Genomic DNA, 22493 nt, shown 5'->3' with positions numbered 1-22493 from the left:
TACAAAAACAGCACGTCCTGAAGTGTTTTATTCATTTTACGCCACAGGTTTTTTTTATCCATTTATAGTAACAGTCAATGTTGTAGAACAGCTGTGAAACCAGGCAGATCCTGTTATAGTATGATCCAGCAGCTATAAAGAGTCATCCGATAAACCAGCCTCCTCTCTCTCTTCCTCTCTCTCTCTCTCTCTCTTTCTCTCAGTTAACAAGACAATAAAACACAGCTTGTCATGTTACAAAGAAACCATAAAGTCCTCTGTCCTGAAGGCTCTTCTGTGGCAAAAAAACGTAAAATTACAGCTCGACTGTTTACATCATGCCGGCACTGGAGAATCCTCCGAACAATGTGAAATAAACATCTCCGCTCCACCATAGCACAAGTCCTTGTGAAAGAAGCTAATAAAGAAATAACAATGTATTTTATACAAACACATGAATATACAGCTGTAATTTTGCCTTGAAGTCAAATCTACTGTCAGAGTTTCTGACCAATCAGATTTGAGAACCGGACTACGACGTTGTATAAAGCACAATAATTCTTTGTTTTTGTTCAGCACACGTATCGTTATGTAAATATGATAATCAGCATGTTCTCTAGAATACAATCTAAGAACAGCTAACAATTTCTTAATAAACACGCGTCTGTGTTCTTCAGTTCTGTGCAGTTTACTACACAGTAGACGGTTTCCTCCAGAGAGAATCGAGATCAATGCTGTTAGATTAAACATCACCACAGGGGAACGAGATGATCTGCAACGGTTCATTCCATCTCACTCTTTAAAAAAAAAACTTCAGCAGTTCAATAGTCAAGACCTTTAAACACACACCATACAACATACTGTAAGCATATTATGTTTCCAATAGCATCCAATAAATATTGTTGCTGTAATAGCATTCGCAGAAGTATAAGTCATGAATCATTTGGTCTTTTAAAGGTCTTTTTCATACACACACACACAATTATTTAAACATTAAGAAGATTATTAAGACGCTACACAACTGAGCCCTGGTTTAAAAAAAAAAAAACAAGTTGCAGAGAGACATGTTTTCTATACAGTCCATGGCACTCTAAATGCACAGGCCTGCAAGCCACAGGAGACAGGACATCTCAATTCAGGCAAACAAAACATAAGATAAACATAAGAAAAGATAAACCTGCAACAACCAGGACACTGACCACAATTAACAACCCCAGCTTCTTAACAAAAACAGAGGGTTATGAACATGTGCAATTGGTGTTCTCTTAAAATGGGCAAATAGATTTATTAACTAGATATCATTGGAGTGTCTCCTCCCTCTATAATGGACATTTACACCACACGCTGCATCCGCAGAGCCAACAGCACTGTGGATGACCCCACACACCCCTCACACACACTCTTCACCCTCCTGCCGTCTGGAAAAAGGTACCGAAGCATACGGGCCCTCACAGCCAGACTGTGTAACAGTTTCTTTCCACAAGCCATCAGACTCTTCAATAAGCAAACTGAACTGTACTGAGCACAAAACACACACACAAACAAACACACACATGTACAATCAAACTGTATTGTCTGCACTGACCTACACAAAATACACACTATTCTAATATACATCCATATCTACAGCACCACCATATCAAACTGTTTACATGCTGTTTTACACTCTTTTAAACTTTTAAACACATTGAAGTCTTTCACATTTCAGTCGATTATAATAATACTAATGTGTTCATTCCGGTATTTCTGCACACGCAATATTGATTGAACATACAGTATTTACACTGTTCTGTGCTGTTTTTGTTTATTGTCTTTTGTGTATCGTCTTGTATTGTTTGTTTGCACTGTCTTTTGTCCTGCACTGTCTTTTTTTGCCTTTTGTCCTGCACTGTTTACACCAGGTTGCACAGATACACTTTATGTAACTAGGACTAACTTACTAAGTCCTTAGCTCTGACTTTGTTCTATGTAGCACCATGGTCCTGGAGAAACGTTGTCTCATTTCACTGTGTACTGCAACAGCTATGTAAGGCTGAACTGACAATAAAAGCTTCTTGACTTGATGTCTGCTGTAAAGGCAAAGTTGAACTTAATCATCAAAACAATATACTCTGCCTGATGATGATGATAATGACTCATGTTTTGGACAGTGGGTAGCTTTTAAAAATGTTCTCAATTACAGTCAAATAATAATACCTTAATGGCAACATTTTCAAGTCTTACCGCAGTTTAACAACAGTAAAGACGGGCAATTTTCTATCCTAAATTCTAATCACGCTTCTCACGCTGTCTAGAGAAGAGACGCAACAATAATATCTAGGTTAAGTTCTATTGTGTCATCAGAAGGACATTGTGAATAATCTGACCTTATAAGAAAAATTTAAATGATCAAAATGTCAGTAACTTATGTATTAAATGTTTGCTTTGTAATAGTGCATCCACCCTGATATTCAACAGAGAGAGAGAGAGAGAGAGAGAGAGAGAGAGAGAGAGAGAGAGAGAGAGAGAGAGAGAGAGAGAGAGAGAGAGAGAGAGAGAGACTGGAGTTCTGGTGGAAATGTGCTGAAAAATGATTGTTTAGGTTAGCTGACAAAACCGGTTTGTAATTCTATGGCAAACATGAGTGTATTCCAGGTTTACAGAGCAGGGTGAAGGAGTGACCACCTCCTTAAGACAGACATATTGTCATTGCTCAGATGAGTTTTAGTTTATAAAGCATTGTTCAGTTAACCATTTAACCTCCCAATTGCTACATAAAAATAATATGCTTTAAAATTAATGAGTAAATAAACATCAGAGACGAGCATCAGTAGTGCGACACAGGTACATCTGCTCTTTTTGTATCTGTACGTGGGAGACCCGACTCGTATTCTGCCTAGAGATACACTTGGGAATCGTCGAACAATCTCAAACCCTCGACACTGTCTACGTACACACGCCTCATTTGTAAACTAAAAAAAGTAAGGTAAGTGCAGATAAAAAATGTTATGGAGTGTAATGATGCAGCTGACTGAACATACAGCACTGCCTGACCCTCTATGGTAAAGAGTGAGATGAGAGCCCACCTGTCTCTCTGGCTTGAGGGCTCCCGCTGTCCTCGTCCAGCGTCAGGTGGCTCAGCAGGTGTTCCAGAACCCTCTCGGGGCTGGCGGGGACACTGGCGTACCTGTGAGACAAAGATGAGTCACTGGAGTCTTCTTCCTCGATGGAGGACAGTGAGCGGCTGCTGCTGCACCACTCCTCATCCTCCATGCCCTCCTCGTCAATGTAGCGGAAGTACGGTACATCGAAGGTGGGTATCGTCACCCGGTCGCCGCCACCGCTGCTGTCTGAGCCGCCGTCCTCGTCCTCGTCTTCCTCCTGCTCCACCAATGCCGCCAGCATCACCCTGCCTTCAAGCGGATGCTTGCTGTCCATGATAGCACCGGCTCTTACCTACCACATTGAATGGGCAGCTCTGGAGTGCTAGCTGAGCTGAGCCCTGAGGACGAGCTTACGAGCCCTGCGCTGCTTACCAACTTCAGCGTGAAGAGCTCAGTGTGAGGGAGCCAGTGGAAACAAGGCACATGCTCACTGAAGGGTTGTTTGTGTGTGTGAGGGGGAGACAGAGAGAGAGAATGAAGGAAAGGAAAGAGACTGAAAGAGTGATGGGAGGAATGAAAGAGAAAGAGAAAAGGAGAGTGTATGAGAGAGGGAAAGGGTGTGCTCTCACAAGCCGGTATACACCCATGTGTGTGTGTGCATGCTTGTGTGTGTTCATGTAGCTCACCTCCTAGCAAGGGAGGAGGGGGAGGAGGAGGAAGAGGAGGGTGCTTGCTCTGACGTAGTCCTCTGAAGCAGCAGCATCTCTCGGCTCCTTTCTCTCATACACACGCGGACTGCTGCGTCACCGAGGGGCTGAGGAGAGAGAGAGAGAGAGAGAGAGAGAGAGAGAGAGAGAGAGAGAGAGAGAGAGAGAGAGAGAGAGAAGCAGGGAAAAAGGGAGGTGGAGTGTGTCACCAAGGAGATTCCCTTTTCCTCCTGATTTCCATCAATATATATTTATATATATATATACACCCCCTCTCCAAATCCTCAAATTACACCATCCACAACAAAGCTTTATATTTGATCATCTGCCAACACACTGCAGATCTGCATTTATATTCATGTGTGCCTTTGTGCATATTTATAATAATGAGTACATTATCAAAGCTGTTAGTTTATTACTGTAGACTGGCTTCAGTTTGTGCTGTCACATTTTCTGAGCTCTGTGTGTGTGTGTGTGTGTGTGTGTGTGTGTGTGTGTGTGTGTGTGTGTGTGCGCGCAATTATCAGAGGCGGTGCCTTTGGAACAAAGGAACGAGGAGGTGTATGGTCATGCTATAACTCTGCCACCTCATCACGCATCAATCTTACACACTCATATAATCTGTCACACACAGGCTTGTGTGTACGTTACTTACTCGATCCTCTAAAACAATGAGACAATAAACAGACACCCAATCACACAAATCAAGCTAGTGCTGTTATCCAGAAAAAAAAAGAACATAGCCAGTATTATATGACAAAAACAGGTGAATTGTCTTTATAGTAATTCTGCTATGCTGTTCTCTAAACTGAAGCAACTGCCAGGAAATGGTTATGTGTGCTGTGCCTAAGGGCAACGTTTAATCTGTTGTGTTCCTAGCTATGTCCTGTGTGCTGGAGCATGTTTATATAGCAGGGAAAGGACTGTTTATATTGAAACCTTACAAAGTGTTGTCTGGCTCCGTTTTGTTCAGCATATAAACGGGACAAAAAGGAGTTTTATTCAGGAACAATATATATATATATATATATATATATATATATATATATATATATATATATATATATATATATATACACACATACATATATATATATGTATACGTATATAGAGTTTGTGTGTGCGCGCTTGTGTTGGCACTATGCAGGCAGATTGGCTGGAAAGATTGCACTTTTCTTCCCTAATTGCCAATTGCACTGAAAACCTTAATCACCTGTCTTCACAACACACACACACAGAATGGATTGATGAGAAGCACTCGCATCCAATCAATCAACAGCAAATACTGCAACGACAACTAACCCACTAAAGAGGCTGTTATTGGGGCAATCAGCTCTTCTCCAAAACCCACTCCATTAGAGCTGTTGCAGATACACACTGATGTCTGTAGCCACTAGCTTTTACTAGCTTTTATGCAAAGAACACAATCCAGGATTACTCCACAAGCATGCATCTCCACACAGTTGTGCATTTAAAAGTTTTAATATACAGCACAGTACAAAAAAAAAATCCACTGGCATCAACATATCTGAGAACACAATAGGAGTCCAGAATTATTTTCAGGAGCCTATGAAAGCTAACGTGCTTTCGAGCTAGCCTTGAAGGCAGCCATACAGAACCTTTTCAAACTGCGGATCATAAAATATCACAGGGTAGCGTACCACGCACTGAGGAAAGTGTTATCTACCCTCTTCCACATACACAAACTCATGTGTCAATGATTGGCTAGTTTTGCTCTGATTGACAGTGAGGTAAAGTGCATCATCCCACCCACCCAGAAAATACAGCCGATCTAACATTGCCATTTTGGATCTCTGGCCATGAATGTCATTCATGTTGTGCCACTTGTGAACCCCTCCATGATGTCTTTAGTTCTTGAAAAAACAAATATATATATATAGCTTTCACTGCTAAAATGTTTGGCTGCTTACTTTTGAAAAACAAACCATCATATTAAAGCCTGCATCTAGTACCATAAGATCACAAATGTTACAGGAGTGGGTTTCCAGGGAGCAGTAGAAACAGTCGGATATAAAACTATGCCACGTTTGTGCAAAAATGGGTTGAATAGCTAATTCACTTTAATCTCCACAGCGCTGAGTAGAGAATAACCCAGACTGCACACACCAGAGACATCCACCCTACTTGCACACAACACAGACTAATGTTGTCTCTTTTTGGAACCTAAGCATTTAATGTTTATATTATGGGTGACATCTTTTTTATGATCTTTTTGTGTCTTCAAAAAGTCAATATAAACGTTCAAAATGTAGATATCCAATTTATGTTGGCAAAGATGCTATTTAAACATGTTTGTGTTGGCTGGGAATACAACAACCACGGCTTCCCACATATTAACAGTGTTGCTGAAATGTTATAACTATTTGGAAATTTGTGTCACTTTTTTTGGCATGGGTCACAGTTGCTGCTCTGTTTTGGAGATTTTGGAGACAAGGAACCTGTTTTGGAACCAAGCTAATAATAAAAATAATGATCTCAGTACAGTTCCTGATGTCTGTATTTCCTCAAACAGTAAAAAAAAAAAAAAAACTTGTTTTAAAATGCATCAATAAGATTGAGTCAAATGGGACACTTTTATTTTGCATTGCAAATAGGTGTCAGAGAAAAGTACCATGGTTAAGAGTGCAGTTAAAGAAGGCTTTTGAGAACAATGTTAGTACTACAGTACAGGCTTTTTCCAAGGTCAAAATTAGTCTTCGGTGGTGGCTGACCAAACAGCAAAGAGTACCCTAGTACCCACATGATCTGCAAGCCCAATATTGACAATAAATTTAAAATAAATACAAAGAAACTGTTTGTGATTTTTTTCTTATCCTATTTATTCATGGAAAAACTATCACTGTCAGGCTAGATAGTAAAAGAAAGCGATTACAACTTATTTTACATGTAAACATCATCGATACCAAAGTATATTTGAAATGTCAAAGGTATCACACTTTATCTATTTACAAAAATCACAGCCTGCAGATGAACATTTAACTCGTCTGTTTTTATTAACACTGTAGAACCTTTTTATAAGATCTCTGTAGTTGATTTCATCCTGATGGGGCTCATCCACAGCTACCTTGCAGCATACGTCTAAATGTTGGTCCTTTTTCATTAATCATATCAATAAATCATAATCATATCAATTAAAAAGTAGCATTAGAAGGTGTAATAGTGTAATTTTTTACCATGTAAAATTTTATAAAATTAGCAGCTAGCTAGCAACAGCTTGCTTTGTGCTTTAATCTAGGTTCATTTCACTCCAGTCTAACTTTAAGCTAAATGATTTTATAGGTAATTTACTACACATTGTCATAGGCCTATACATACTGTGGATTATTAAGGCTAAATTTGACTAAACACTCTTGCTAAATGGAGTAAGCACACTTACTTTCTCATTTCAGATGTGCATGTTCTTCTAGTAATGATGTGTTATACACCGATTCAGTCCCTGACGTGCAGACCAATTGCTTTAACCATTCATTACAATGAATCGGCTCACAGGAGTCATTAGGTCGCGAATCGGACTTTAGCGGACGTGTTGTGTGGGAATCCTGCTGTTAGGACATCGCGAATGATTTTTTTTTTTTGCGTTTATTTAAAATGATGTCAGCTGCATGTGCGGAATGTTTGTAAGAGATGTTTGTAAGAACAAGTTGTAAGAGAAGTTAAGGCAACTTTTTTGACTGCAATTCACACCCAGCGGTAATTCAGTAAAAATATTCTCCGAATGCACAACGAGAAACATGGATTCGGTCTTCCGACCTTTAGGATCAGTTGATTTAGATGCGAGGGAGAGAGCAAAGACAGAACTGGAGATTTTTTTTTAGAGAAACTGAAATCTTCAGAACTGAACTGAAGATTTTTTTTTTTTAGAGAAAAACCTCTAAAAGCAAACAACGACATGTCAGTGGGTCCACAGCTTGTTGTCACAACTAAGACCATCCAAGGGCGTCGATTTGGGTAGGGACGATAGGGACATGTCCCTACCAATATCCAGGGAACACTCAATTGTCCCTAGCAATAATTCGACCAAGCCTATATATATTTATACATAACCACTGATATCCGTCGGTGTCTTGTGCTTTTTTACTTATTTCATTTAACATTTATCCAGGAATCATTAAATAAGATGAAAATAGCGCAACTTGTGGAACACAAACGGTTAACAGATTTACCCCCTGCAATGAATCCCGCCTCTGTAACTCAACTCTCTAAAATGATTGGCCTTTGCCTTTTTGAGTCCTGCCTCTGTAACCCACGTCGCTGTTTGATTGGCTTTGTCTTTCTCGCTAATGTGTTGAGGGCGGCTGCTGCAGCTATATTCCGTTGTATGAAGCAATATGCAACGTGATTATGCAGGCTACCGGTATGTGAGGAAGAAAGTATTCTTATAACAACAGTTTTATGCACAAAATACGGGGAATGTTGTCCCCACAAATGTCAAATAAATTATGTCCCCACCAATGTCAAAATCAAACTTTCGCCATAGAGACCATCTGTTAAAATATTAGGTGGTCTGTGACCAAAGGTGCCACGTTCAAAACTGTGTAATTTATCTTGATGTTAATATCAAGAAAATCTCACATTATTTTTTTAAATATTAAACCCAGTTGTCTTCAGTGTCCAGTATTAACAACAGTGTTAGCCTTGTCGTTCCAATTCATTGAGCCCACAGTAAGAATCTAACAGAATGCAGTGCCTGTATTTCACCAAGCATCATTAGAACTGGCTTCCTGATTTGTGGTTAATTGAGACCAAAGCCAAACGTTTTGTTCATGCACACCATCATGAGCTGATGAAGATGTAATGACGCCGTGTATCAGCAAAGGACTGCTGCTGCCAAGATGTTCAAAATTGGCTATAGACAGAGCTTTCGTCAAGATGATTACTTCCAAACTTCCAAGATCCCTCTGAAAGTGTCTTCAGATATTTCACAAAGACATTCAGTCATGTTATCTCTAGGCACTGTAACCGATCAATCTTATGAGTATATTGTCAGTGCAAAGGTATCAGGGCCAAATAGGCAAACCCATTAAACCCTGTGACATCTAAAATATCTATAAGATTAATGCATAAAAAAAATCAATAGGAGTGACCACAGAGGTCATCTCTGTTACAATGCCTCAGGGGAAGAACTTATCTTTCCATTGGACTTATTGTACTTCATCAGTTCACAGTACAAGAGCATCTTTAAAGCAGTCATGTGAATGAGAGGTCACGCATACCCTGCGCATGACCTGGAGGACTTTGCAGAAGATTGACACCTGATTGTATAACTATGACTAGCTGATATGTTATAGGCTATGGCTATTTTGTGTATTGTAAGAATTTACAGATTATATGCACTCAGATTCCAATCCAAGATACATGTCAGAAAGAGCTCATTCCCCAAAAGGCTTAAGTATCATAAGGCAGCAGGACATCAAAGATCACGTAAAAATGATTAGCATTTAAAGCGACCTGTAACAATACCAAGTCATGGTGTAAATGACCATGATTAACATTTAAAGACATCCGGCTAGATGACGAAATGTGACCCAGACATTTGGGAGACACTCAGTCCTTACACTCGATACACATTTAAAACCCCATTTAATCTACAATGAGGAAAAACAGTACAAAATGTTTTATAGCAGGATTTATCCAGCGTTCGTATTGACTCAAATGAATAGTTTTATTTCCTTACAGTATCTAGTCAGTTTGAACCAAACTTTAATGGTGTCTGACCTAAAAGGAAGAAACATGTACACTATTGGAGCAATGCAACTGTTTGTAGAAGCTAAGCATGACTACCTCCTCACCTTCACTTTCATACCACAGTGAAGTTTATCTATGTCTCTGTAGCCAGGAAAATAGACCACATCCAAACCCTAGCAATGTTAGATCATATTTTCTTGTTGTACCTTAAGTGTCATTGTGGATGACCCCACAAACCTTTCATCATCATCATACAAGACAACAGTTTCTTTCACTGAGCCATCAGACTCACCAATACCCAGAGACGGACACCATTTTATGGTAGATTGCTTTTATTTACTTATGATTCTATTTTTGTATCTTACTTTACTTTTAAATTCTGTTTGAAACACTTCATGGAGTCTTGATTGTGGTTTCCTTTATACCCGGACTTTGTACTGCACCAACTATATATGCCCATAGGAGTAAATATCCTGACAATGACAATAAAACCTTATTGATTTGACTTGATCATTCTGATAGGCAAATAAAAAAAAACAAATAAAAACAGAACATCAATATTCACCCTAACAGTATTATATAATTGATTGTAGAGCCTTTAGAAGACAAGCTTCTTCTGTGTCTTCATCATTTCCTTTGATTGATGCTGAGTCTTGCTGACATCTTTAAAGACGTAATACCCTTACATTTTTCATTCATGTTAAATAATATTTCTCACACGTCATCACTAAACTATATACTGTGCCTATATGAAATGATTTATGTGATGCATGCTAGAGTGAAATGAAGAAACTGAAGAACACTCAAAGGTCAACCTTTGCAACCACGGCGTTTTGTTTAATTCCAGAGTATACAGCCTTATTAGTTGCAGACGTTTGAGTAAAAGCAGAGAAACCTCAGGACATCATCCAGTAGGAATGGTATGCACTTTTTGAAATGGGAGTCAAAAAAGCAGACTGCATCCAAATGTCTGTGTACTTGGCTATAAGCATCAACATACACCAGAGTGCTGTTGTGTTTTAATCCGAGACATCACGGTCGTATCGTATAACAGAACAGGTTCGATATGGCTTAATGTATTAAATTGAAGAATGATACAATACCAAGAATCCTATTTGGCTTCACACAGAATGTGAGATGAGGTCAGCTAATCAGTTCATATCATCATATCAGACACTGTGAAAACTAGTTAATACACTGCACATTGTTTGAACTAAAAATGAAGTCTGAAAGGATTGAAGAATAAACTTTGCCTTTCTTGCTATGTACAGTATGTGTCACGTGTGTCCATGTTTGACTCAACAACTGGCTTCAAATGAACAGGGTCATAATCCCAGTATTTGAAAACAGATTTCATACAAAATATTACAGTTTATCACTATCGATGTCACTTTTGCATAATACACACATACTAACTCTACTGGATTTTGCACAGCATATAATGCACTTAATTTATTTATTTATAGAATAGTCTTAATTAATTCCAGTAATATGCTTTCATATATATTTATATATTTTTCCAAACACTTTTTTACTTTTCCAACATGTATAGTACATTCAAATGTTATTGTAATTTTATTCTTAGTATACATTTTATTCGACGAGAATAACATGTTTTAACACGTGCCACTGTGTATGGCTGTGTATGTGACAAATAAAATTTGAATTTGTATATTTGTCGGCAATGTACACAAGTTATTTGTGAACTATTATAAAGTAAATTAAGGTAGAACTTATGCAGCAACTATCAATATTTGTAACAAAAAAGATGCAAAAGAGATCAATGCTTTTCTGCTTGACATGTTTGTAAAGAGTGGCTATTTGAGGTACTGAAGCCTTCTTACGATGTTTCCACCTACAAAACTGCTACTCTGCACCATTATGAGACTGTTATGCAGGATATGAAATCAGCAGTTCTGAAATATTCATGATTGGAACATCAAGTGAAGCTCTTGACTTGTGTTTGTAGTGTTGCCATGATTGGCTGATAATTCTATAAGAGTGTAGAGACTTTCCTAATAAAGTAAACAGAGTGTATAGAGTTTTAATAGATGTCACAGCAATATTTCAGTATTATGAATCCGAGAATTATGATAAAATACATAATGTTTTTTTTAATGGGTGACAAATCTTTTGGGATGTTTACATTTCCAGCATTTATCAGAGACCCTTGTCCAGAGCGACTTACATTCTTTATATAACCGAGCAATTGTGTGTTAAGGGCCTTGCTCAGGGGCCCAGCAGTAGCAGCATGCTGGATTTTCTGATTGGTGGGAATTGAACTCACAACCTTCCGATTGGTAACCCAACACCTTAACTACCTTAGTTCAGATTTTCCTGTTATTGTTAAAATAACTACCAAATGATGAGAAGCAGTAGCTCAATAAAACTGGCCAATGAGAAAGAGGCATGCGATCATTAACTGTCAGACAGTTTAGATCATTAGGCTCATTCCTACTCACATGTTTGACACTGATAATAATTCTCAATTATATTTCCCTAAAAACAAGCATAAACATAAAAATCATGTGATATATATTTCATAATGTTTAACTCAAGATTATTAGACTTCTGATTGTAGACAATAATTAATACTAAACAGTAAAAGCCCCTCTGCACTTGAATGTATGTTTATGTCAAAATGTGTCTGTGAGGTGTACGCTGACTCACCTCGGCTGGACGTTCAGTGGGTTTAAGTGGGCTGTGAAGGAGGTGGCATCCATCCTTGGCTAGTCGCTGGACCATCTCCATGCGACTCATGTCCTCTCTGTTGCATACTCCAGTCCTAGAGCCCTGCTGGATTGCAGGGGACACAGAGAACACATATTTCAGACCACAGTCCCATGCCATGGAGCTTCAGCTTCAGTGTTTGTCTATCCACAAGTCAGTACACTGCTTCCTGTTTCTTCATGCAAGACAGAGAGCTCTGGCGACTATGATCCAGGCACGGTATACAGTACAGCTTGGGCTAGGAGAGTCTCTCTAGATATTTCATGAGAGGGAACCTGCATTTGTCTTTCTTTTAGTCTCTCTTTCTCTCTCTCTCTAATTCACAATGGTAGGGGTGGCCAGGAAACATCTGCTGGTGGCTCCAGCCATGAATAGGAAGTTTTACAATGTCCTGAAAGTGGGAGACTGTCCAGTGTTGTCAGTGAGAGTATGTGACCGTGTGTTAAAGCTGCATGTGGAAGAAAATAATGTTCCTACAGAATAATTTCAGAGCACTTCTTTCAGAGCAACGTACGCACCAACATAGTGTATAAATTATCAAGGTGATTTATATATATGTTTGTGTGTGTGGTGGTGGTGATGGGGGTGTTGGGGTGCTGCACTAGATACTGTGTGTGTCAGTAAAAGAATAACTAATGTAGTTGCCTTTGCTGCCAGGTATTAAAATAATCTATACGGAAATTCAGAGTTGTTCCCTTTAACCACTTACACACCTGCAAATACAGTATCCCCCCCACCCCACCCCACCCACACAAACACTTATACTTCAGTAGACTTCCAGGATGTAACACTTATGACCTCATCCTTTAGTGGACACAGACAGGATTTTGCCCTAGCCACACAAAAGGAGCTTATATAAGGCAGTTTAAACTCACACTGGGCCGACAGGTTCAACATAACTGAAACTCTTCACATTCCAGGACACTTTGTCTAAAACGACATCCGAATATGCACAACAATGAACGATATTTATTGATGAAAGGGGAATACTTTAAACTCCTTCTCTCAACCTGATGTCTGTAACAGATAAAAGAAAAGATAAAAATATCCTGATGAACTTGTTCTTGTTCTCTTGTTCCGGTTAGTTAGATATATTTACTATAGACGCAGATTGGTAGAGCAGTTAGATGCTAACTGCTTTTCGTTGTCTTGTACCCATGTGCGATGAGCGATGAGCAAGCCGAAGGTGATGGTGGCAAGGATAAACTGCCTGAGATATGAGGAAAAACCTTAAGAGGAACCAGACACAGAAGGAAACCGATCCTTACTTGGGTGATAATAGACAGTAAATCATGTCCTTTCTACAACAGTTTGTAGTCTAAAGTAATTGTGCAACCAAGAACTCCTGAGGAACTAATGGGTCAGCGCAATTTCCGAGATCACCACAGACCCAACACTAATTCCTTCCTGCCGAAGTCTTTAAATGTTTGCTGATGAAGACCCAACCACAAGCTGACCTATGCAGCAGTAGCTGAAAGACGGCATGACAGACACAGACACACACATACACACACACACCCACACCGTTCGGCCAAAAAAGCGCCACTGAGTAAACATAATTTGGGTGGTGCTTCATTCTGAGCGCTGCATTAACAATGACAATGAAGTGAGTGTGGCTCTGGTACAAGTGTATTTTTCACAGGAATGTATCTCTGTTTAAACAAACAGGCACAATGTGATTAGTATAACTTAGATATAGCTTATGTAAACACACAGCTAGAGACTAAAGCTCATTTTTTTCATCCACCCTTTAGGTTAAACATCTAGTTGTAGAGAGACCTGTCCACCACCAAATGGGCTGAAGGGAGCAATTCTATATCGATAACTTGTAATGTGAATAGCATATGAATAAAATCAACAACATTTTTTTCATTTAAACTAATTAACATTTACTAAAACCATCTCCCAAAAACTGCTAATTTCTTGTTCTTCCCTGTCAGATTTTAGCTAACTACTGAGATGGAGTAAGTTCACTCAGCTAATATTTGAGAAAAATATCTAACTTAGTATTACATTCAGTAGATTTACATGCCAGAGACACGTTTTCTGTCAAAAAAAAAAGTCCAGGATTTTACAGTACCTTTTGTCCACTGGAAGGCAATGTAGAGGGTGGGAGGTCAAGAGCGTTCTCAGGGACAATGTCCTCAATCACTGTAAAAAAAAAAAAAAAAAAAAAAAAACTCTTTACACTGCCAAAGAACATTGCAGAGGAACACATGCTTCACTACTTCTGAAGGACTACTAATAACAATCTTTTAAAAGAACAGAATTTTGTAAGATTGATCTTCTGAACTAAAAAGTGTCTTACTTGATTTGCACCTTCCTTTTCGAGCCAGTGTGGCTGTCAGTTCGTTCTGCACCTGTTAAAATGAAACACTTTAGCAGAGGAGCCTCCAGTGGCGTCTATGTCATGCCATTATCCACTCTACACAAGTGTAGGGAACGTGACACGAATGACAGCCAGACTGCTGAACCAGAATCATTACAGTGTGAGCAGTCAGGACATAACACTGTTGAACATGGTATCATGCAGAAAATCAGCTGCTGCCTGACAAGAATACAGGAAACTCCTTAAGGATATGAAATTTAAAAAAATAATTGAATTATATCATAATTGTTAAAATTTAAAAAATTTCTACGTCTCAGAAAAAAAATCACTGCCCTGCATTATTGCTTGCCATTTTTGTGGCAAAGCTCTTGTATCACTAATATATGTTTATCACCAGAGAGACTTATTAAAGCTTATTAATCTGTGGTCCTTAAGGGTCTACTATGTTATGAGATATAAATATACACACACTTTTCACCAGTACAAAAAAGGTCACCTGAGGGTATCACCGCCGTGTCGAGCAACAGACTAAGGAATAAATCATATCTTAGGGCTGTTTTTATATGTGATCTATCACACTAATGAGGAAATAATGAATGTTTACAACACTGACCTCCTCTTGTAACATAAAACATTTCCAGGTGTGTAACGGCAAACAATAGAAGACTTTATTTCTAATTAGTGGCCCATAAAAACTACATTTCCCACTGGCCCAGGAAGCATGGCATCACTTAGCCTCAGGATATAGGCCAATGATAAATAGAGCTGGTCTGGGAAGCGTGCCGTCGTAACCCTATCTGTGAGGTGTAAAATGTGTTAAAAGGACTATAGCGAGTAATAACTGTCTCAGCGTCAGCAGATTGGGTACCTGTTAAGTGCCAAATTTCTTGACACAAAATAGAGCAATAAAATATTGAATGTTGCCTCATTAACTGGTAAAGTACAAGTAACTCAGAAGTGCAGGAAGATTTCATTTGTTTATGCCCTTAAAATCTGTAACACACTAATGCCAATGATCAATCCTTCTAATTATATATATATATATATATATATATATATATATATATATATATATATATATATATATATATATAAATGATGATATTATTACTTTTAAATACAGAGTCCAAAAGGCCAAGACCACATTGAAAGTCTTTGTATTCTATTTCTTTTTTCCTTAATTAAAACTGAAAAAAAAAAAAGACAGAAGCTTTTAGAATGGTAAAATATATATATCATATAAGAAATGACTTGTTCATTATCTTGTACATTTAATGATCTCATTTATAATTATTCAGATTTCTAGGTCCTATTTCAATGCAAACAAATGTCTGATATTGACCATGGTACACGTCTATTAAATCATGCAGAGTTTCAGATGAAACTCCCTTGAACTTGATCTCAAATGGATCAGAAGTTTGACGAACCAAATATTAAAAACACTTTTGTTGCTAATACCATTTAAAATAAAAATTGTTGAATTAATAGGAAAGGGGGGGGGTGCAAAATAGAAACATTTTCACTAGCATTCTCAGAGATTTAGACTAGTACTAGTTTTTTTTTTTTTTTACCGATTTTATTATTTCTTACATTTTGCACTTCTTATAATTTATCTCAGCAAAGCTTTATTTATTGTATATTAAATTACAATACACTCAAACACACACACGACAAACTCACTACCTCAATTACATTGACATGCATATGATTTCATAACAGAACACAAAAATAAATAATTAACTGAATGTTTTAGCCCATCATATTCTGGATGCACAAACATGGACAGGAAAGGTTTTCTATGTCTGTTGCCAAGGTGATTGTCAGTACAGAACTGCACCCTGACAAACAGGTCTGCAACATTAGCTTAATGACAGGTTGCAAAATGGGCTCAGTACTGCCTCAGAATCAGTGACTCAGACTGGTCAAGATGGACCAATCACATGTGGGTTTCATTACGCACTCACCCAAGTAGGAACGTGTTCATATTGTAGTATGATACATACAAAATCTTAGAGTAGTAAAGTGAGTTAGCGTATAAACAATGCGTATGGTGACCTTTTCATGCTTTTTTACTCTAATTGCAGTAGTTGTACTTCGTAACACTGAGTGAATTGAATCTGCTGAATTGGTACGTTACTGTACATGAGTTACTGAAGCTTTTTCCTTACTTTTGATGTTAGCCGCTCCAGAGCTCTCATCTGGACAACGTCTACCGAGCTACAAGCAAGAGAATGTTTCTTATGCTCTCCCTCACTCCTGCAGAGAAAGACATACACACTGTGTTTGAGTATACACCATCATAAAGGCATTAAACTTAGAACAGCTGTAAAGTAAAGGCCAAAGTCTGCTTGTCTTCATATATCCACTGTATCTGTGACAGAGTTCCAAATATCTTCTCTCTCTAAACATTAATTTAAATAAAAAACTGTTCCCTTGCTGGTTGTATAACAGCTAACCTGGGCTTCCACGTTCCAGTTTTATTTAAAAAAAATATAAGGAAATAAAATCCTGAGCTTCGGAATATAAATATGACCGCTGAGGCACCGTTGGCTCAGTATATAGCTGCGTCTCAAATGGTGTAATACACACTATTTACTATGTACCCTACCATCTAGTGTATATGGAGTATAGATTTTAAAAAGGTAGTATTGTCTCAAATGGCACACTAATGTTTTTTTCTGACTGGAAGTAGAAGCCGTTTCCCAGTCGATGGCGAATTGACGTCAAATGCATGTAAAGTCACTTGCTTTAGCAGAACCTGTGATTTTTTTAATATTTCACACAGCACAGGCTAATTTAAAAATATATTTGTAAGAAGTCTTGTCCTCCTGATTGTCTTGAATTATTTTCTCATCCAGTTGCTACCAGTAATAAACTGTACATCTACACAATGGGCTTGAAATCATACCAGTAACTACAGTGTTAAACAATAGAAGAGAAATCGAGAAAGGGAATAAAAAGTTGATCGTAATTGTTAACAATCAGAAGCTGTATGTTGGAGCACCAAGACGTATATGTGACCCCTGATATCTCTGGTGTTAATACGGTCATGTGTTACTTACTACAATCATTAAGAGCTGTGACTGAAATCAGACACAAGGAACAGCTGAAGTGGTCCATGACCAAATGTTTTAGTGGGACAGAATGCTTTGTGCTGTCAGGACTTTGCTTGGACGTTCTCACTCATTCTGCTCTCATCGCTACTCACCTGTTCCTAATTTACTTTCATTAACTTGTCTATTTATTTAAACTTAAATTACATTCTTCGGCTCGATTAGTATTTTCTGTGTTGGTTTTCATGCCTTTTCCCGAGGTTTCATGATTTTTTTCCCCTGTCTTTGTTTCTTATTTTGTTTAATAAATCATGTTGTTATCCCTGCAATGTTTCTACATCTCAAACTATGTCTCATAAACCTTTGACAAATCTGGACACTGGACATGAGAGACAGATTTTTCATACACAGAAAACAAGGTTGTACTATATACTACACAAAACGAACCCGGAAAAAAAAAATTAAAAAAGAATGCGAAAGTTTGTTGACCTCGCCGCATCGCCGGCCTGATGCAGATATTGAGAGCAAGGAATACGCAACCAAATACGAAGTGTTATTTGCTTTATCCATCAGCTCGCATTCATTGTGATCTCAAACCCAACCGTTTTCAGTAAACATCATAAACAGTAGAATTGCCTTTGTCGTTCCAATAGTTTTGGAGGGAACCGTATATATTAGGCTCTTCGTATATGAACGATCGGACATAATATATCTCTGTATATCATGTAGATTTTATCTGCTACTCACGGTTTAGGAGCGGCCACATGGAGCGGAGTTTGAGATGAAACACCTAGGAGAACGTTCACTCCATTTTGCCACTGGATCTGATTTCTAAATGCACAGCTTTGGGCTTCACACTCCTCAAAGGAGAACTGGTACAACGTTTCAGAGTCTTCAAACACCGCCAGCCTTTCCACTGAAATACAGAGTTTTATTCGGTATACCCAAGACGTCTGAAGTCATGTCCAGAGAATAATAATGAATAATAAAAATGTAAAACTTTTAGAAATATTCAAATTTTTTATGCTTTGAATTTTTGTTATGTAATATTACTATTACTGATGTGTGAAATAGGGCAGTGAGTGCAAAGTGAGCAGATATGTACATTCAATATATTTCAATAAATAAAAGAGAAGAATATATATAACTATTGGCAAGGTGAGAGTATCTTGCTAAGAGCTAGTAGTTGTATGCTGTGAGTGTTTTATTTGTGTGTTTAGTGACTTTGTCTCCATCAACAAGTTTAGTTCTACAACACAAGTTTAGTTCTATAACACAAGCTTAGTCCTATAACACAAGCTTAGTGTTATAGCTCTTAGATAGAAACTATTTGGGAGTCTGGTGGTTTGTTGTATTTAGGGACCGATGGTGTCTTCCGGAGGACAACAGAGTCGATATGCACATGTCTACTGTGGACACGGTTAGGTAGGTAATATTTTTTTTTATTATTATTAAGTTTGATTATTTAACATTGGCGATCCATCTAAGGGAAATGATCTGTTGATATCCCATGACATCATATTCTTCTGAAACCTCGTGTAATATTCTACCAACCTCATTTTGTTTTTCAAGACAAATGTGTTAGGAAGCTATTTTAATGTGTGTCATATTACCTGAATTTCTCTGTTACCTATTCGTTACACTTTCGACATTCAGAGCGTGTAAAGAATCGTAGCCGTTTCTACAGTTATGAGTAGATCTAGCTTTACCTTATGTTACCTTATGAAGTTCTCACTAATCACATAATTATAGGTGTTTGCTTGGTTGGCTAGCTAATGTTCATGGTTCATCTTGCAGTTTTAATACCATGTCATCTACCAGTGCCCTTTTTTAAATGAGACCAGGTAAGTATATAAGTCTCCCTCACACACCCGAAAGCAGGATGCCCAGCTCCAGCAAACCGTTCCAGACTCTAGCAGCTGCATTTCTGTTTCCAACAAACACGCAATGCTCCGTCAGCCACTGTACCAGCTCCCGTCCTATAAAACTCCTTCTGCAGGATAACAAGAGCACAAAGAGACACCACACGATTACTTAAGCTCATGTACCAAAAGTATATTTATACCACCTTCAGCACTAATATATATCTTTCAATAAGGGTTTAGGTCCAAATTTAGCTTTGTAAGCTTTGACAATTGTTTTTTTCAAAAATTTCGATTATTGAAATGAAAAGTAAGGCAACTTTATTGTATGGCATCATGAAAGGTTAAAGTGTCAATCCTCTCAAATCTTACTTGATGATTCTGGCTAGTTTTACGTGGGCTTTCCAGTTTTCTTGTCCATTCGATAAGAAAGCGTTTCTGAGTGCACGGCCAGCACAGGACACATTTTGTACGCAAACCTACAACACAGAGAACGAATATTTACACTGATAATATGATTAGAGCAACAAACGTCATGTTCTCTTGTTCTCTGAAGTTGCGGTTTTGTCTGTTGTCTGAAATACGCAGGCACATGTTGATGTTCCATTGAAGCTAAGCGTATGTGGTATAATCATCAGCACTGAGATAGTCACAAATCACCAGAGTTTAAGAAAGAAAGAAAAAAAGCAACTGATTAACATGATACACACAACAAAGACAAGTCCAAACTTGCTGACATGCATTTCTACATACCTAAGAAATCCAACCAGATATTCAGGTTACACAAGGAATCAAAAACAATGACGGTGTTAAAAAAAAAAAGAAAAAAAAAAGAAAAGTGCTTGCTTTACCTTGTGCCGGGTGTCTGAGATGAGACAGCTGATGGTTTCAGGTGGCTGCTCCTCCGATGCAATCTATGAAGGGGAAACAGAGGTTAAGAGTCCTATAAACAATGGCTCTCTGTGTCCATGAACAATATACACTGTCTGCTGTGTCTTATCCTGAAACTCAGCTTTAAACAGTAATTTATTTCTAACCACGGCGAACTTCTTCTACCTCTCTACCCCATTCGAGCGATGAAAGACAAAGAAATCATTTACTGCATGTCACATTAGTTAACATACAGTAATACTTCATTGTTCAAATGTCTAGCTTTAACCACTAAACCACTTGACCTTGTCAAGCAGGTCAGACTCTTCTAACTAGCTTTAATATTAATTTCACAGTAGTAAAAAAAAGTAGTAAGAGAATCCACAGTTATTGTAGTTACTGAATAATATGATTTAAGATAACGATCCAGGAGTTTCTCATTAATAATACAATGCTGAAATACTGAACTTCAGGTGATATCATTGCGTTACTAAACACACCAAGCAGGTTTCCCTTCAGCATTTACATACTCTAATGGGGTATTCAATATTAACATTTGGTATTTCATTTCTGAAGTAAACATTAATTCATAATTGTATTTGTTAAATACGGAGATATATACAGTTTCAGATCGAGACATCACGAATATGTGCAATAGACAATGTACAAAATTTAAAAGTTAATGTTAAACATGGAGTAGTGTGTCGGTGGAGCACAGTGTGACGGGGTTTCCTAGCGGATGTGTGTGTGTGTGTGTGTGTGTGTGTGTGTGTGTGTGTGTGTGTGTGTGTGTGTGTGTGTGTGTGTGTGCGCGTGTGTGTGTATCTTCTGAGGAACGCTATTGGATGCAAAGTAGACTATTCCACAATTTCAGTATCCATCCATCCATTTATTTTCAGTACTTTGCATCGTACACAGGGTCACAATAATCCTGGAGTCTATCTCAGGGGCTTCAGGGCTTAAAACTATGAACCGCAGGGAACATCTGTGCACACATTCACACACGAAGGACAATTCCGAGAAACTTTGAACTGGGGGAGGAAAACCAGAGGAAACCCTCAAAGCATGGAAAGATCATGCAAACTCCCCACAAGCAGAGTGGAGGTGGGAATCAAACCCCAACCACTGAGATGTGAGACAAACATGCTAACCATCAAGCTACCCACTATTTTAATAATTAAAATATAAATCTTATTATTACTATTATTACTATGTTATTCTAAACATTAAAATAATAAATAAAGTGACATACGGCTAAGTACGGTGACCCATACTCAGAATTTGTTCTCTGAGTTTAACCCATCTAAAGTGCACACACACACACACACCATGAACACACACCCAGAGCAGTGGGCAGTCATTTATGCTGCGGCACCCGGGGAGCAGTTGGAGGGTTCGGTGACCTTGCTCAAGGGCACCTCAGTCGTTGTATTGCCGGCCCGAGACTTGAACCCACAACGTTAGGGGTTAGGAGTCAAACTCTCTAACTCTCATTAGGCCACGACTTCCCCATTCGCATATCAGAGGCTATTGTGAGCCTGGGGTCAGAGCGCAGCGCCACCTCTGTGGAGGCAGATGTCAACAAACCCCTTATTCACCATTCCTTCTGAATAATCGCCACATCACTACAATCACAAAGACATGGCTCAAAAAATAATAATCTGTACGTGTAGATCCTGAAACGGCTTTCACAATTCGTGTACTCATTAGAAATAGAATGAAGTGTTAATATGTCCTTTCATACAAGCTGAAGAGATTTTTCCAGGTGAGATTTAACACTTGGTAATTACTGCACCATTGCTTTATTGGGTTTGTGAATAAACCTTATTTTATTGTAGGGCTTGTATTGTAATATCCAGTTAGTCGTTATGTCCATCATAAATGAACTTAATCTCACTAACTTCATTTTGGATCGAGATTTTAAATTGAATTTCAAAGTTTCAAAGTAAGATTTAACCCATGACTCATTCTGTCCTAATGAGAGCAGCGCTTTAGTTCTTTAAAGTCCTTGCAGCTCGCTCACCTTCTCATCTGTATGCTGTTCAAACAGATTTTTAAGATAATACTGGCGGTCAGCATCATCAAGCTTGACAGCTCGTCGATTATTAACTAGCTGAGCTGAGTCTCTGTTGCAGTCTCGGTCAAAAGTATGTGAACAGCGGAACATCACGCCA

At 38.3% G+C, this 22493-nt stretch overlaps 1 protein-coding gene across 2 annotated transcripts in view; it reads right to left on the bottom strand.

Moving 5' to 3' along the window:
- The window catches only part of rapgef5b (Rap guanine nucleotide exchange factor (GEF) 5b), a 43374-nt gene that overhangs the window by 17338 nt on the left and 3543 nt on the right, over nt 1–22493 (bottom strand). Inside the window, exons 2-11 of one of the 2 annotated variants that reach the window (XM_027149269.2) lie at nt 20301–20363; nt 19822–19928; nt 19459–19580; nt 18335–18503; nt 16703–16790; nt 14514–14565; nt 14286–14356; nt 12146–12268; nt 3749–3876; nt 3045–3145 (exon numbers count right to left, since the gene is read on the bottom strand). In XM_027149269.2, the coding sequence (XP_027005070.1) occupies nt 3045–3145; nt 3749–3876; nt 12146–12268; nt 14286–14356; nt 14514–14565; nt 16703–16790; nt 18335–18503; nt 19459–19580; nt 19822–19928; nt 20301–20363 (1024 nt within the window). Of the gene's footprint in view, nt 1–3044; nt 3146–3748; nt 3877–12145; nt 12272–14285; nt 14357–14513; nt 14566–16702; nt 16791–18334; nt 18504–19458; nt 19581–19821; nt 19929–20300; nt 20364–22493 lie in introns of both variants that reach the window. The other variant, XM_027149268.2, reaches the window with a different exon arrangement.

This window comes from Tachysurus fulvidraco, chromosome 3, assembly GCF_022655615.1.
Source record: "Tachysurus fulvidraco isolate hzauxx_2018 chromosome 3, HZAU_PFXX_2.0, whole genome shotgun sequence".
NCBI lineage: Eukaryota > Metazoa > Chordata > Actinopteri > Siluriformes > Bagridae > Tachysurus > Tachysurus fulvidraco.
The sequence above is the reverse complement of the archived record's forward strand: the minus strand, read 5'-3'. Positions and strand labels throughout refer to the sequence as shown.